Genomic DNA, 15,890 nt, shown 5'->3' with positions numbered 1-15,890 from the left:
TCACGTTTTCCCGCCATTTTTTCTCGTGTTTTCCCGCCTTTTTTCTTTCTCTCTCACGTTTTCCCGCCATTTTTTTCTCGTGTTTTCGCGCCATTTTCTGCTCACGTTTTCCCGCCATTTTTTTTCTCCCTCGTATTTTCCCACCTTTTTTCTTTCCCTGACATTTTCCCGCCATTTTTTTCTCACGTTTTCCCGCCGTTTTTTTCTCGCGTTTTCCCGCCCTTTTTTTCCCATATTTTCCCGCCTTTTTTCCTTCCCTGACGTTTTCCCGCCATTTTTTTCTCATATTTTCCCGCCTTTTTTTCTTTCTCTCTCACGTTTTCCCGCCGTTTTTTTCTCACATTTTCCCGCCATTTTTTTTCTCGCATTTTCCCGCCTTTTTCCCCTCCCCCTCACCTTTCCCGCCCTTCCCCCCCCCCCCCCATTTCTCCCTCTTTAACGCCTTGATTAAACCGCCCGTTAATTACCTCAAATCCCTCATTAATTAGCGGTTTATTAATTGGGCAGCCGGGGGGGGGGGAGGGGCGTCCCCTGCCCCATAACTTCCCCCCCTCCCCCCTCCAAACGAATCTCGTTCGTTCCGTCGCGAGGGGAATTAATTGAGCGACGAAGACCTTCGCTAATTAATTAATGAATGAGCCACGCCCCTCGTTAACGAGCGACGAGGAGACGCCCCTCCCCCAAGGGTTCTCCCGCGGTTTTTCCCCAGAACTCCCTCGGTCATTAATCACTCATTAAAAACCTCCCTCGTTAATGAGTGACCGGGCTGGGGGAGGGGCTGGGGGAGGGGCTGGGGGAGGGGCTCCTCCCCTCCCCCCTCATTAATCCCTCACTAATTAACCCCGTTAATGATAAATTCCAAACCTCTCCTCCCCCCGCCCCCCCCGGCTCGCTGCCGCTGCCGCCATGGGGCAATGGGGCGCCCTGAGGGGACTTGTGGGGCTGGGGGGGTCTGGGGGGAGATCTGTGGGGCAGAGAGGATCCGGGGGGAAATCTATGGGGCAATGGGGGTTCCTGGGGCGATCTGTGGGGCTGGGAGGGTCTGGGGGTCAATCTGTGGGGCAGGGAGGGTCCGGGAGTCGATTTATGGGGCAGGGAAGCTCTGAGTGTCAATCTGTGGGGCAGAGAGGATCTGGGGGTCAATCTGTGGGGCAGGGAGGGTCTGGGGGTCAATCTGTGGGGCAGGGAGGATCTGGGGGTCGATCTGTGGGGCAGGGAGGATCCGGGGGTCGATCTGTGGGGCAGGGAAGCTCCGAGTGTCAATCCATGGGGCAGGGAAGCTCTGAGTGTCAATCTGTGGGGCAGAGAGGATCTGGGGGTCAATCTGTGGGGCAGGGAAGCTCTGAGTGTCAATCTGTGGGGCAGGGAAGCTCTGAGTGTCAATCTGTGGGGCAGGGAGGATCCGGGGGTCGATTTATGGGGCAGGGAGGGTCTGGGGGTCGATCTGTGGGGCAGGGAGGATCTGGGGGTCGATCTGTGGGGCAGGGAGGATCCGGGGGTCGATCTGTGGGGCAGGGAAGCTCCGAGTGTCAATCCATGGGGCAGGGAAGCTCTGAGTGTCAATCTGTGGGGCAGAGAGGATCTGGGGGTCAATCTGTGGGGCAGGGAAGCTCTGAGTGTCAATCTGTGGGGCAGGGAAGCTCTGAGTGTCAATCTGTGGGGCAGGGAGGATCCGGGGGTCGATTTATGGGGCAGGGAGGGTCTGGGGGTCGATCTGTGGGGCAATGGGGGTCCCTGGGGCGATCTGTGGGGCAGGGAGCGTCCCTGATGAGATCTATGGGGCAGAGAGTGTCCCTGTGGGGGTTTATGGGTCAATCTGTGGGGCAGGGAGGATCCGGGGGTCAATCTGTGGGGCAGGGAGGGTCCGGGGGTCGATCTATGGGGCAGGGAGGGTCTGGGGGTCGATCTGTGGGGCAATGGGGGTCCCTGGGGCGATCTGTGGGGCAGGGAGCGTCCCTGATGAGATCTATGGGGCAGAGAGTGTCCCTGTGGGGGTTTATGGGTCGATCTGTGGGGCAGGGAGGATCCGGGGGTCAATCTGTGGGGCAGGGAGGGTCCGGGGGTCGATCTGTGGGGCAGGGAAGCTCCGAGTGTCAATCTGTGGGGCAGGGAGGATCCGGGGGTCGATCTATGGGGCAGGGAGGGTCTGGGGGTCGATCTGTGGGGCAATGGGGGTCCCTGGGGCGATCTGTGGGGCAGGGAGCGTCCCTGATGAGATCTATGGGGCAGAGAGTGTCCCTGTGGGGGTTTATGGGTCGATCTGTGGGGCAGGGAGGCTCCGGGAGCCGATCTATGGGGCAATGGGGGTCCCTGGGGAAATCTATGGGGCAGGGAGGGTCTGGGAACCGATCTGTGGGGCAGGGACGGACCAAAGCTTGGAGCGGCCCCCCGTGGGGATCTATGGGGCAGGGGAGAGCCCTGATGAGATCTATGGGGCAGGGGAGCTCCCTGAGCGGGTTCATGGGGAGATCTGTGGGGCAGGGACGGACCAAAGCTTGGAGCGGCCCCTTGTGGGGTTCTGTGGGGCAGGGGCGATCCGTGGGGGGGTCCGTGGGGCAGGGGGGGTCCGTGGGGCGATCCGTGGGGCAGGGGGGGTCCGTGGGGCGATCCGTGGGGCAGGTGCAGGCGCAGGTGAGGGCGGGCGCGGCGCTGGCGGCGCTGGGGCCGTGGGAGCTGCTGCGGGGGCTGCTGGTGCTGGGCCTGTGCGGCCACCCCCGGCTGCAGCGGGACCCCGAGGCGGTGAGAGCGCGACCCACAGCGCGACCCATAGAGAGAGCCCGGACCCATAGAGAGAGCCCGGCCCCATAGCGCGACCCACAGAGAGAACGCGACTCATAGCGAGACCCAGAGAGAGAGCCCGGCCCCATAGAGAGAGCGCGACCCACAGCGCGACCCATAGCGAGAGCCCGGCCCCATAGAGAGAGCGCGACCCACAGCGAGAGTGCGACCCATAGCGAGAGCCATAGAGAGAGCCCGGCCCCATAGAGAGAGCGCGACCCACAGCGAGAGTGCGACCCATAGCGAGAGCCACAGCGCGACCCATAGAGAGAGCCATAGAGAGAGCCCGGCCCCATAGAGAGAGCGCGACCCACAGCGCGACCCATAGCGAGAGCCCGGCCCCATAGAGAGAGCGCGACCCACAGCGAGAGTGCGACCCATAGCGAGAGCCATAGAGAGAGCACGGCCCCATAGAGAGAGCCCGGCCCCACAGCGCGACCCACAGAGAGAACGCGACCCATAGCGAGACCCATAGAGAGAGCCCGGCCCCATAGAGAGAGCCCGGCCCCATAGCGAGACCCATAGAGAGAGCGAGACCCATAGCGCGACCCATAGCGAGACCCATAGAGAGAGCGCGACCCATAGAGAGAGCGCGACCCACAGAGAGAGCGCGACCCACAGCGCGACCCATAGAGAGACCCACAGCGAGAGTGCGACCCATAGTGAGAGCCACAGCGCGACCCATAGAGAGAGCGAGACCCATAGAGAGAGCGCGACCCATAGACAGAGCCATAGAGAGAGCCCGGCCCCATAGCGAGAGCGCAACCCACAGAGAGACCCATAGAGAGACCCATAGCGAGACCCATAGCGAGAGCCCGGCCCCACAGCGCGACCCACAGCGAAACCCATAGCGAGACCCATAGAGAGAGCCCGGCCCCATAGAGAGAGCCCGGCCCCACAGCGCGACCCATAGCGAGAGCCATAGCGAGAGTGCGACCCATAGCGAGACCCATAGAGAGAGCCATAGAGAGACCCATAGCGAGAGCCCGGCCCCACAGCGCGACCCACAGCGCGACCCATAGAGAGAGCGAGACCCATAGCGAGAGCCCGGCCCCACAGCGCGACCCACAGCGCGACCCATAGAGAGAGCGAGACCCATAGCGAGAGCCATAGAGAGAGCGCGACCCATAGAGAGAGCGCGACCCACAGCGAGACCCACAGCGCGACCCATAGCGAGAGTCATAGAGAGAGCGCGACCCATAGAGAGAGCGAGACCCATAGCGAGAGCCATAGAGAGACCCATAGAGAGAGCCATAGAGAGAGCGCGACCCATAGAGAGAGCGCGACCCACAGCGAGACCCACAGCGCGACCCATAGCGAGAGCCATAGAGAGAGCGCGACCCATAGAGAGAGCGCGACCCACAGCGAGACCCATAGAGAGACCCATAGAGAGAGCCTGGACCCACCGCGCGACCCACAGCGCGACCCATAGAGAGAGCGTGACCCATAGCGAGACCCATAGCGAGACCCATAGCGAGACCCATAGAGAGACCCATAGAGAGAGCCTGGACCCACCGCGCGACCCATAGCGCGACCCATAGAGAGAGCGTGACCCATAGCGAGACCCACAGCGCGACCCATAGCGAGACCCATAGCGAGACCCATAGCGAGATCCCGGCCCCACAGCGCGACCCACAGCGCGACCCATAGCGAGACCCACAGAGAGAGCGCGACCCATAGAGAGAGCCATAGCGAGACCCACAGCGCGACCCATAGCGAGACCCATAGCGAGAGCCATAGCGAGAGCCCGGCCCCACAGCGAGACCCCGAGACCCAAAATGCGACCTCTGCCCCTTTTCTTCCCCTCACCCTTTCCGCCATTTTCCCCCCTCACCCTCCGCCGCCATTTTCCCCCCTCACCCTTTTCCGCCATTTTCCCCCCTCACCCTTTCCCGCCATTTTCCCCCCTCACCCTTTCCGCCATTTTCCCCCCTCACCCTCCGCCGCCATTTTCCCCCCTCACCCTTTCCGCCATTTTCCCCCCTCACCCTTTCCGCCATTTTCCCCATCCCTCCCCACACCTTTCCCCCTCTCTCCCCCCAGTTCCTGCGGGCGTCGCGGCGGATTTTGGGCGCGCACGTGTGGCGGGCTCTGCTCTCCGTCACCCTGTGGGGCCATTTTGCCGTGGGCCGGAGCCCCGAGGCCGTGCGGGGCCTGGCCCGGCGCCTGCGGGCTCGGGGTCTGCGCCTCATGCTGGCGCTGCCCATCGAGGGAGAGGGGCCCGAGGGCCAGGGGTGAGTGCGGGGCGCCTGGGGGGCGGCCTTGGGGTCACTTGTGGGGCGGCTTTGGGGTCACTTGTGGGGCGGCCTTGGGGTCACTTGTGGGGCGGCTTTGGGGTCACTTGTGGGGCGGCCTTGGGGTCACTTGTGGGGCGGTTTTGGGGTCAGTTATGGGGCAGTTTTGGGGTCATCTATGGGGCAGCTTTGGGGTCACTTGTGGGGCAGCTTTGGGGTCACCTATAGGGCGGCTTTGGGGTCACTTATGGGGCAGTTTTGGGGGCGGCTTTGGAGTCACTTATGGGGTGGCTTTGGGGTCACCTATGGGGCAGCTTTGGAGGTCACTTATGGGGCAGTTTTGGGGTCACTTGTGGGGCGGCTTTGGGGTCACTTGTGGGGCGGCTTTGGGGTCACTTGTGGGGCAGTTTTGGGGTCACTTGTGGGGCAGTTTTGGGGTCACTTGTGGGGCGGCTTTGGGGTCACTTATGGGGCGGCTTTGGGGTCACTTGTGGGGCGGCTTTGGGGTCACTTGTGGGGCAGCTTTGGGGTCACTTGTGGGGCAGCTTTGGGGTCACTTATGGGGCGGCTTTGGGGTCACTTGTGGGGCGGCTTTGGGGTCACTTGTGGGGCGGCTTTGGGGTCACTTGTGGGGCAGCCTTGGGGTCACCTATGGGGCAGTTTTGGGGTCACTTGTGGGGCGGCTTTGGGGTCACCTATGGGGCAGTTTTGGGGGCGGCTTTGGGGTCACTTGTGGGGCGGCTTTGGGGTCAGTTATGGGGCGGCTTTGGGGTCACTTATGGGGTGAGTGGGGGCGCCTGGGGGGCGGCTTTGGGGTCACTTATGGGGCGGCTTTGGGGTCACTTGTGGGGCAGTTTTGGGGTCACTTGTGGGGCGGCTTTGGGGTCGCTTATGGGGCGGCTTTGGGGTCACCTGTGGGGCGGCTTTGGGGTCACTTATGGGGCGGCTTTGGGGTCACTTATGGGGCAGTTTTGGGGTCACTTGTGGGGCGGCTTTGGGGTCACCTATGGGGCAGTTTTGGGGTCACCTATGGGGTGAGCGCGGGGGGCCCTACCGGGGTTTAGAGCTCACCTGTGGGTCACGGCGGGGCCGTGGGGCGCGCCGTGGGGCAGCGAGGCGTGGTTCGAGCGGAACCGTGGGGCGGCGCTGGAATGTGTGGGGCTGGCGGCCGCCTCGGGCCCCCGACCCGCCATGCAGCTCAAGGTGACGGCGCTGCTGAGCCACGCCCTCTGCGTGAGTGGGGCGGGATCTGTGGGGCGGGATCTGTGGGGTGGGGATGGAGGACAAGATCTATGGGGCAGGTGAGGGATCCGTGGGGCGGGATGGATCTGTGGGGCAGGATCTATGGGGCGGGGATGGAGGACAAGATCTATGGGGCACTGAGGGATCAATGGGGCAGGTGAGGGATCCATGGGGCAGGTGAGGGATCCGTGGGGCAGGTGAGGGATCTGTGGGGCAGGTGAGGGATCTATGGGGCAGGTGAGGGATCCGTGGGGCAGGTGAGGGATCTGTGGGGCAGGTGAGGGATCTGTGGGGCAGGTGAGGGATCCGTGGGGCAGGTGAGGCCTCAGTGGGGCAGGTGAGGGATCTATGGGGCAGGTGAGGGATCTGTGGGGCAGGTGAGGGATCTATGGGGCAGGTGAGGGATCTATGGGGCAGGTGAGGGATCTGTGGGGCAGGTGAGGGATCCGTGGGGCAGGTGAGGGATCTATGGGGCAGGTGAGCCCTCAGGTGAGTTCTCTCTCTGGCCACGCCCCCCCCCCCCCAGGAGAAAATCTCGCAGCGATTGGCCGAGCCGGAAGGGGCGGGGCTTAACCCGGACGAAGTGGCGGCCATGTTGGGAGGCCAGGTAAGCCGCATTGACCACGCCCCTTTTATTTGAGCCACGCCTCTTTTACCTGTGCCACGCCCCTTTTACCTGTGTCCCCGCCCCCTCCCGCAGGTGCCGGCGCTCACCTGGCTCAGCCCGGCCGAGAACGAACACCTGGGGAGGGGCCTGGGGAGGCTGGAGGAGGTGGTGCAGGTGAGGGACACACCTGGACACACCTGGGCACACCTGGGGACACCTGGGGACACCTGGGGACACCTGGAGACACCTGGGACACACCTGGGGACACCTGGGACACACCTGGGGACACCTGGGGACACCTGGGACACACCTGGGCACACCTGGGCACACCTGGGGACACCTGGGGACAGCTGGGGACACCTGGGACACACCTGGGGACACCTGGGCACACCTGGGGACACCTGGAGACAGCTGGACACACCTGGGACACACCTGGGGACACCTGGGGACACCTGGAGACAGCTGGACACACCTGGGGACACCTGGGACACACCTGGGGACACCTGGGACACACCTGGGGACACCTGGGGACACCTGGACACACCTGGGGACACCTGGGGACACCTGGGGACACCTGGACACACCTGGGACACACCTGGACACACCTGGGGACACCTGGGACACACCTGGCGCTCACCTGGACACACCTGGGCTCACCTGTGGTTACCTGGGACACACCTGGCGCTCACCTGTCGCCGCAGGCGGCCGTGGCCGGGGGCGTGCAGCTGCTGGTGGACGCGGAGATGTCGCACCTGAACGCCGCCCTCACCTGCCTCACCTGGGGGCTCATGTGGCGGCACAACCGGGCGGGGCCGCGCGCCTGGGTCTGGAGCACCTGGCAGGCTTACCTGAGGGTGAGCGCACCTGGGGACACCTGGGGGGGGGATAGAACACACCTGGGGACACACCTGGGACAGGTGAGACACACCTGGGCACACCTGGGGGGGATAGAACACACCTGGGGACACACCTGGGACAGGTGAGACACACCTGGGCACACCTGGGGGGGATAGAACACACCTGGGGACACACCTGGGACAGGTGAGACACACCTGGGGACACCTGGGACACACCTGGAGGTACCTGAGCACACCTGAGACACACCTGGGACACACCTGGAGGTACCTGAGCACACCTGAGACACACCTGGGACACACCTGGAGGGTCCCTGAGCCTCATTCTGGGGTACCTGGGACACACCTGGGGACACCTGGGACACACCTGGAGGTACCTGGGACACACCTGGGCACACCTGGACACACCTGGGACACACCTGGACACACCTGGACACACCTGGGACACACCTGGACACACCTGGGCACACCTGGGCTCACCTGGGCTCACCTGGGCTCACCTGGGCTCACCTGCGTCCCCTCCCCCAGGCCACCGAGGCTCACCTGAGCGCTCACCTGGCCCAGGTGGGCGTGGCCGGGCTCAGCTGCGGGGTGAAGTTGGTGCGCGGGGCTTACCTGGCCCAGGAGCAGGGGCGGGCCCGGGCCCGGGGTTGCCCCGCCCCCACCTGGGGCTCACCTGAGGAGACGTCGGCCAGGTGAGGGGGTGGGCTGAATTCCCGGGATTTGGGGGGGGAAATTTGGGGGGAATTTGGGAGAATTTGGGGGAATTTCGGAAAATTTGGGGGATTTTGGGGATTTTTGGTTCATTTTGGGGAATTTTAGGGAATTTTGGGTGAATTTTGGGATGAATTTTGGGATGAATTTTGGGTGGATTTTGGGTGGATTTTGGATGAATTTTGGGATGAATTTTGGGATGAATTTTGGGTGAATTTTGGGTGGATTTTGGATGAATTTTGGGATGAATTTTGGATGAATTTTGGGATGAATTTTGGGTGAATTTTGGGTGAATTTTGGGATGAATTTTGGGTGAATTTGGGATGAATTTTGGGATGAATTTTGGGTGAATTTTGGGGTGAATTTATGATGAATTTTGGGATGATCTTTGGGTGAATTTTGGGATGAATTTTGGGATGAATTTGGGATGAATTTTGGGTGGATTTTGGGTGAATTTTGGGATGAATTTTGGGTGAATTTGGGATGAATTTTGGGATGAATTTGGGATGAATTTGGGATGAATTTTGGGTGAATTTGGGATGAATTTTGGAATGAATTTTGGGATGAATTTTGGGGTAAATTTTGGGATGAATTTTGGGTGAATTTGGGTGAATTTTGGGATGAATTTGGGGTAAATTTTGGGATGAATTTGGGATGAATTTTGGGTAAATTTTGGGTGAATTTTGGGTGAATTTGGGATGAATTTTGGGATGAATTTGGGATGAATTTTGGGTGAATTTTGGGGTGAATTTTGGGTGAATTTTGGGTGAATTTTGGGTGGATTTGGGATGAATTTGGGATGAATTTTGGGTGAATTTTGGGGTGAATTTTGGGATGAATTTGGGGTGAATTTTGGGATGAATTTTGGGATGAATTTTGGGTGAATTTTGGGATGAATTTGGGATGAATTTTGGGATGAATTTTGGGGTAAATTTTGGGATGAATTTTGGGTGAATTTGGGATGAATTTTGGGATGAATTTGGGATGAATTTTGGGTGAAATTTGGGATGAATTTGGGATGAATTTGGGGTGAATTTTGGGATGAATTTTGGGATGAATTTGGGGTGAATTTTGGGTGAATTTTGGGTGAATTTGGGATGAATTTTTGGGTGAATTTTGGGTGAATTTGGGATGAATTTGGGATGAATTTTGGGTGGATTTGGGGTGAATTTTGGGATGAATTTTGGATGAATTTTGGGTGAATTTTGGATGAATTTGGGATGAATTTTGGGTGAATTTTGGGGTGAATTTTGGGTGAATTTTGGGATGAATTTTGGATGAATTTGGGATGAATTTTGGGTGAATTTTGGGTGAATTTTGGGATGAATTTTGGGTGAATTTTGGGTGAATTTTGGGGTGAATTTTGGGGTGAATTTTGGGGTGAATTTTGGGTGAATTTTGGGATGAATTTGGGATGAATTTTGGGGTGAATTTTGGGATGAATTTTGGGTGAATTTTGGGTGAATTTTGGGTGAATTTTGGGTGTATTTGGGTGATTTTTGGGGTGAATTTTGGGTGAATTTTGGGATGAATTTTGGGATGAATTTTGGGATGAATTTTGGGATGAATTTTCAGTGGATTTTGGGATGAATTTTGGGTGAATTTTGGGATGAATTTTGGGTGGATTTGGGTGAATTTTGGGTGAATTTTGGGATGAATTTTGGGGTAAATTTTGGGATGAATTTTGGGATGAATTTTGGGATGAATTTGGGATGAATTTGGGATGAATTTTGGGTGGATTTGGGTGAATTTTGGGATGAATTTGGGATGAATTTTGGGTGAAATTTGGGATGAATTTGGGATGAATTTTGGGTGAAATTTGGGATGAATTTTGGGATGAATTTTTGGATGAATTTTGGGATGAATTTGGGATGAATTTGGGGTAAATTTTGGGATGAATTTTGGGTGGATTTGGGGTAAATTTTGGGATGAATTTTGGGTGAATTTTGGGATGAATTTTGGGTAAATTTTGTGTGAATTTGGGATAAATTTGGGATGAATTTTGGGTGGATTTTGGGATGAATTTTGGGTGGATTTTCGGTGGATTTTGGTGGATTTTGGGTGGATTTCGGTGATTTTTGGGTCTCTCCCAGCTACCATCGCTGCCTGGAGCTGCTCCTGGCCGCCGCGGCCCGGCCGGGCTCGCGCCTCTCGCTCATGGTGGCCACGCACAACGAGGGCTCGGCTCTGGCTGCTCTGGAGCGGTAAATTTGGGGAGAATTCCGGGGATTTTGGGGCAAAAAGGTTTCGGGAATTTTGGGAGATTTTTTTGGGAATTTTTTGGGAATTTTTGGGAATTTTTTGGGATTTTTTGGGGAATTTTTGGGGGACTTTAAAAGGGAATTTTAAATTAGTTTTGGGTTAAATTTTTGGGTTCATTTTTGGGAATTTTGGGGTTAGTTTTTTTGGTTAATTTTTGGGAATTTTGGATTCATTTTTGGGTTCATTTTTGGCAATTTTTGGGTTCATTTTTGGGAGTTTATGGGTTAATTTTTGGGAATTTTGAGATTATTTTTGGGGACTTTTTTGGGAATTTTAAGGTTAATTTTTGGGTTAATTTTCGGGAATTTTGGGGTCAATTTTGGGGACTTTTTTGGTGAATTTTGGGGTTAATTTTCGGGAATTTTGGGTTAATTTTGGGGTTCCTTTTTGGCAATTTTTGGTCAATTTCTGGGTTAATTTTGGGGTAATTTTTGGGAATTCTGGGTTAATTTTTGGTTAATTTTTGGCAATTTTGGGGTTAATTTTTATGTTTATTTTGGGTTCATTTTTGGGATTTTTGAGTTAATCTTGGGTTCATTTTTGGCAATTTTTGGGTTCATTTTTGGGAATTTTACGGTTAATTCGCGGGAATTTTGGGGTCAATTTTTGGGTTAATTTTCGGGAATTTTTGGTTTAATTTTGGCAATTTTGGGGTTCATTTTCAGGTTAATTTTCGTGAATTTTGGGGTCAATTTCGGGTTCATTTTCGGGAATTTTGGGGTCAATTTCGGGGCCGTTTTTTGGGAATTTTTGGGTGAATTTTTGGGTTAATTTTCTGGAACTTTGTGTTAATTTTTGGGAATTTCGGGGGTAATTTTCTGGTTCATTTTTGGCAATTTTTGGGTTCTTTTTTAGGTTTATTTTGGGTCCATTTTGGGGTCAATTTCGCGGCCGTTTTTTGATCTTTTTTTTGGGCGATTTCGGTTGGTTTTTTTTTTTTATTTCCTGATTTTTTTGGGGGTGAAATTCGGGAATTTTGGGCCCAGCCCCCCCAAAAAAATCCCAAAAAGTCCCAAATTAACCCCAAAATCCCCCCCCGAGGCTGCCGGGGCTGCCGCCGGGCTCCGTGGGCTTCGCTCAACTCCAGGGGATGGGAGATCACCTGAGCCTGGCCCTGGGTGAGTGACCGACTGACCGCTGAGTGACCCCTGAGTGACCCCTGAGTGACCCCTGAGTGACCTTTGACCCCAAATTCCCCCCCAAAATCAGTGAAAAAATCCCCCAAAATTAAAAAAATAAAAACTCCTCCCCGCAAAAAAATTCCAAAAAACCCAAAAAAATCCCCAAAAATCCAAAAAAAAACCCCACCCGAAAAAAATTTAAAAAAAAAATTAAGAATCCCCCCAAAATTACCAAAAAAACCCCACAAAAAATCCCCCAAAAATTAAGAACAAATTTTATGTAATTTTCTCTAATTTTTCCAATGATCCCCGAGTGACCCCAAATGACCTTTGAGTGACCCCAAATCTCTCCAAAAAAACCCCAAAATTCCCTCCAAAATAATAAAAAAAAAATCCAGAAAAAAAATCCAAAAAATGAAAAAAAAAAACAAACTTAACAAAAAGTAATTTTAAAAAATTTCCCAAAAATCCCCAAATTTTTCCAATGACCCCAAGTGACCCCAGGTGATTCCAAATGACCCCTGAGTGACCCCAAATCTCCCCAAAAATCCCCCGAAAAAAATCTCCAAAACCCCCCGAAAAATTATAAAGAAAAACCCCGCGAAAAAAATTCCCGAAAAATTCCGAAAAGTTCTGAAAATAATCCAAGAAAAAATCCGAAATCCCAAAAATTTCAAAAAAAAAATCCGAAAAAAATAATCTGAAAAAATTTAAAGAAAAATCCCCAAAAAATCCAGAAAAAATCTGAAAAAAAAATCTTTAAAAATCCGGAAAAAAATTCTGAAAAAAATCCTCAAAAAATCCCAAAACATTCCGGAAAAAAATCGAAAAAAATCCCAAAAAATTCCGAAAAAATATCGAAGAAAATCCCCAAAAAATCCGAAAGAAATCCCAAAAAATTCCAAAAAAAGTCCGAACAAATTTTGAAAAAAGTCCCAAAAAAATTTTGAAAAAAATCCCAAAAAAATTTTTGAAAAAAATCCCCAAAAAATCCCAAAACATTCCGAAAAAAATTCGAAAAAAATTAAAAAAAAAAAAAAAAAATCCAAAAAAAATCAAAAAAAAAATCCAAAAAAAATCCAAAAAAAAATCCGAAAAAAATCTGAAAAAAATCCCCAAAAAAATTTTGAAAAAAATCCCCAAAAACTCTTAAAAAATTCCAAAAAAAATTCCAAAAAAATTCCAAAAAAAAATCCAAAAAAATCTGAAAAAAATCCCCAAAAAATCCCCCAAAATTAAAAAAAAAAAAGTCCGAAAACATTTTCCAAAAAAAAATCCCAAAAAAATTCGGAAAAAAATCTGAAAAAAAATCCCCAAAAAACCAAAAAAAAAAAATCCGAAAAAAATCCGAAAAAATCCCCAAAAAAATCCGTAAAAAATCCGAAAAAAATCCGAAAAAAATCCGTAAAAAATCCGAAAAAAATCCGAAAAATCCCCAAAAAATCCCCAAAAAAAATCCATAAAAAATCCGAAAAAAATCCGAAAAAATCCCCAAAAAAATCCGTAAAAAATCCGAAAAAAATCCGAAAAAATCCCAAAAAAATCCGTAAAAAATCCGAAAAAAATCAAAAAAAATCCCTAAAAAATCCGTAAAAAATCCGAAAAAATCCCAAAAAAATCCGTAAAAAATCTGAAAAAAATCCGAAAAAATCCCCAAAAAATCCGTAAAAAATCCGAAAAAAATCCGAAAAAATCCCAAAAAATCCGTAAAAAATCCGAAAAAAATCCGAAAAAATCCCCAAAAAAATCCGAAAAAAATCCGAAAAAATCCCCAAAAAAATCCGTAAAAAATCCGAAAAAAATCCGAAAAAATCCCCAGAAACTCTCCCCCAACTGCCGCCTTTTTCCCCGCCGCCCCCGAGTGACCCCGGCCGTGTCCGCAGGGGCGGGCGGCTTCCCCGTCTACAAATCCGTCCCCCTGGGCCCCCCCGAGGTGACCGTCCCCTACCTGGCCCGGAGAGCGGCCGAGAACCGCGGGGCCCTGGGCGGGGCCCGCCGCGAGAAGGAGCTGCTGTGGGCGGAGCTTTGGCGCAGGCTCCGCCCCTGGGCGTGACCCTGAAAAATTCCCGCGATTCTTGAAGATTCCTGGGAAAAAAATCCCGAAATTTCTACAGAGAAATCAAAAAATTTCATCTAAAAATCTCTTTGGGGATCGTCAGTGGGCGGGGCTTCGGTGCAGGCTCCGCCCCCTGGGCGTGACCCCGGAAAATCCATGAAATTCCAGAAGATTCCCGGGAAAAAATCCCGAAATTTCTACAGAGAAATCAAAAAATTTCGTCTAAAAATCTCTTTGGGGATCGTCAGTGGGCGGAGCTTTGGCGCAGGCTCCGCCCCTGGGCGTGACCCCAGAAAATTCCCGGAGTTCCTGAAGATTCCTGGGAAAAAATCCCGAAATTTCTACAGAGAAATCAAAAAATTTCGTCTAAAAATCTCTTTGGGGATCGTCAGTGGGCGGGGCTTCGGTGCAGGCTCCGCCCCCTGGGCGTGACCCCGGAAAATCCATGAAATTCCAGAAGATTCCCGGGAAAAAATCCCGAAATTTCTACAGAGAAATCAAAAAATTTCGTCTAAAAATTCTCCTTGGGGATCGCCAGTGGGCGGAGCTTCGGCGCAGGCTCCGCCCCTGGGCGTGACCCTGAAAAATTCCCGCGATTCCAGAAGATTCCCGGGAAAAAAATTCTCGAAATTTCTGCATGAAAATTAAAAAAATTCACCTAAAAATGGTTAAAAAAATTGTTTTGGGAGGGGCTGGGGGCGGAGCTTTGGGGCAGGCTCCGCCCCCTGGGCGTGGCCATGGAGAAATTATGGAATTCCGGAAGATTCCTGGGGGAAAAAAAACCCGGAATTTGTGGGGAAAAAATCTCAAAATTTGAATGCAAAAATATTTTTAAAATTAATTTTAAAAAAACTTCATGGGCAGGTTTGGAATTCCTGAAAAATCCCGAAAATTCCCCCCAAAAATTCCCAAAAATTCCAAAAAAGATTCCCAAAAAAATTTCCCCAAAAAAACCCCCAAAAATTCCCAAAAAATGTGCAAAAAAAAATCCCGCAAAAATTCCAAAAAATTCCAAAAAAATTCCCGAAAATATCTCCCCCGAAAAATCAGAAAAAACTTTCAAAACAAAATCCCAAAAAATTTCAAAAAAATCCAAAAAAATCCAAAAAAATTCTCAAAAAAAAACTTCCAAAAAAATCAAAAAAATTCCAAAAAAACTTCCAAAATTTCAAAAAAATCCAAAAAAATTTCCAAAAAAATTTCCCAAAATTCTCCTCAAATTTCCCCCAAAATTCCCCCAAAAAATGACAAAAATTTTCCCCAAATTCCCCAAAAATCCCCTAAAAATCTTTCCAATAAATCCCCTCCCCCCGCCTGGAGGATTTTGAGTGAAAAAATCGGAATTTTTGGGAAAAATAAAAAGTGATTTCGGGGCGGAAAAAAGGTGAAATTTTGGTCAAAAACCCGAAATTTTTTTTTGGGGGGGGAAAAAAAGAATTTTGGGATGATTCGGGGAATTTTGGGAGGAACGGAAATTTTAGGGGGAAAAAGAATTTCGGGAGGGAAAAAGGGGAAAATTTTTTTGTGTGGAAAAAAATGTGAATTTTTAGGGAGGAAAAAAATGTGAATTTTGGGTGAAAAAACGGCGGATTTTGGGGACAAAAGGGACGGGTTTGGGGGGCGCCGCGGAGGATTCTGGGTAATTCCGGGGGAATTTTGGGGGAATTTTGGGCGATTTCGGCGCCGTCCGGGGGAGGGGGGAGGGGCTCAAAATGGCGGCGGCTCCTGAGGGGGAGGGGGGGGGGGGGAGAAAAAAGGCGGGAAAACGGCGGGAGAGGGCGTGGCCACGGAGGGGGCGTGGCCGCGCAATGGGCGCGTCTCCGCAGGGCGTGGCCGCAACACCGCGGAGGGGGGCGTGGCATTACTAATCAATAATGAATAATTCATGAAGCGACGGGGCGTGGTTTTATTGCCGAGGGGGCGTGGCCGCGCTGTCCTCCCCTCCCCCCCCCCTTTCAGGTCTCGGCGAATCAACGCCCGCCCGCGGTTGCCATGACAACGCTCTCCCAACATGGCGCCGCC

At 52.3% G+C, this 15,890-nt stretch overlaps 1 protein-coding gene across 1 annotated transcript; it reads left to right on the top strand.

Moving 5' to 3' along the window:
- The first annotated feature begins 2,300 nt into the window (after positions 1 to 2,300).
- Positions 2,301 to 15,512, top strand: PRODH2 (proline dehydrogenase 2). Its single transcript, XM_066209134.1, has 11 exons — positions 2,301 to 2,510; positions 2,620 to 2,739; positions 4,822 to 5,012; positions 6,125 to 6,245; positions 6,781 to 6,861; positions 6,955 to 7,035; positions 7,563 to 7,715; positions 8,244 to 8,410; positions 10,523 to 10,633; positions 11,733 to 11,809; positions 13,696 to 15,512. The coding sequence occupies exons 1-11, from the start codon at positions 2,301 to 2,303 to the stop codon at positions 13,863 to 13,865; spliced, it is 1,482 nt and encodes a 493-aa protein (XP_066065231.1). The 3' UTR covers positions 13,866 to 15,512.
- The last annotated feature ends 378 nt before the right edge of the window (positions 15,513 to 15,890 follow it).

This window comes from Chamaea fasciata, unplaced genomic scaffold, assembly GCF_029207755.1.
Source record: "Chamaea fasciata isolate MVZ Bird 193981 ecotype frontalis unplaced genomic scaffold, bChaFas1.0.hap1 SCAF_682, whole genome shotgun sequence".
NCBI lineage: Eukaryota > Metazoa > Chordata > Aves > Passeriformes > Sylviidae > Chamaea > Chamaea fasciata.
Note: the sequence above shows the minus strand (reverse complement) of the source record. Positions and strands in the feature narration are given on the sequence as shown.

Coding starts and splice junctions, on each gene's coding strand:
- PRODH2 (XM_066209134.1), top strand. CDS start 2,301: ATGGGGGTCCCTGGGGAAATCTATGGGGCAGGGAGGGTCTGGGAACCG. Junction 2,740..4,821: donor TGCAGCGGGACCCCGAGGCG/GTGAGAGCGCGA, acceptor CTCTCCCCCCAG/TTCCTGCGGGCGTCGCGGCG. Junction 10,634..11,732: donor GCTCTGGCTGCTCTGGAGCG/GTAAATTTGGGG, acceptor TCCCCCCCCGAG/GCTGCCGGGGCTGCCGCCGG.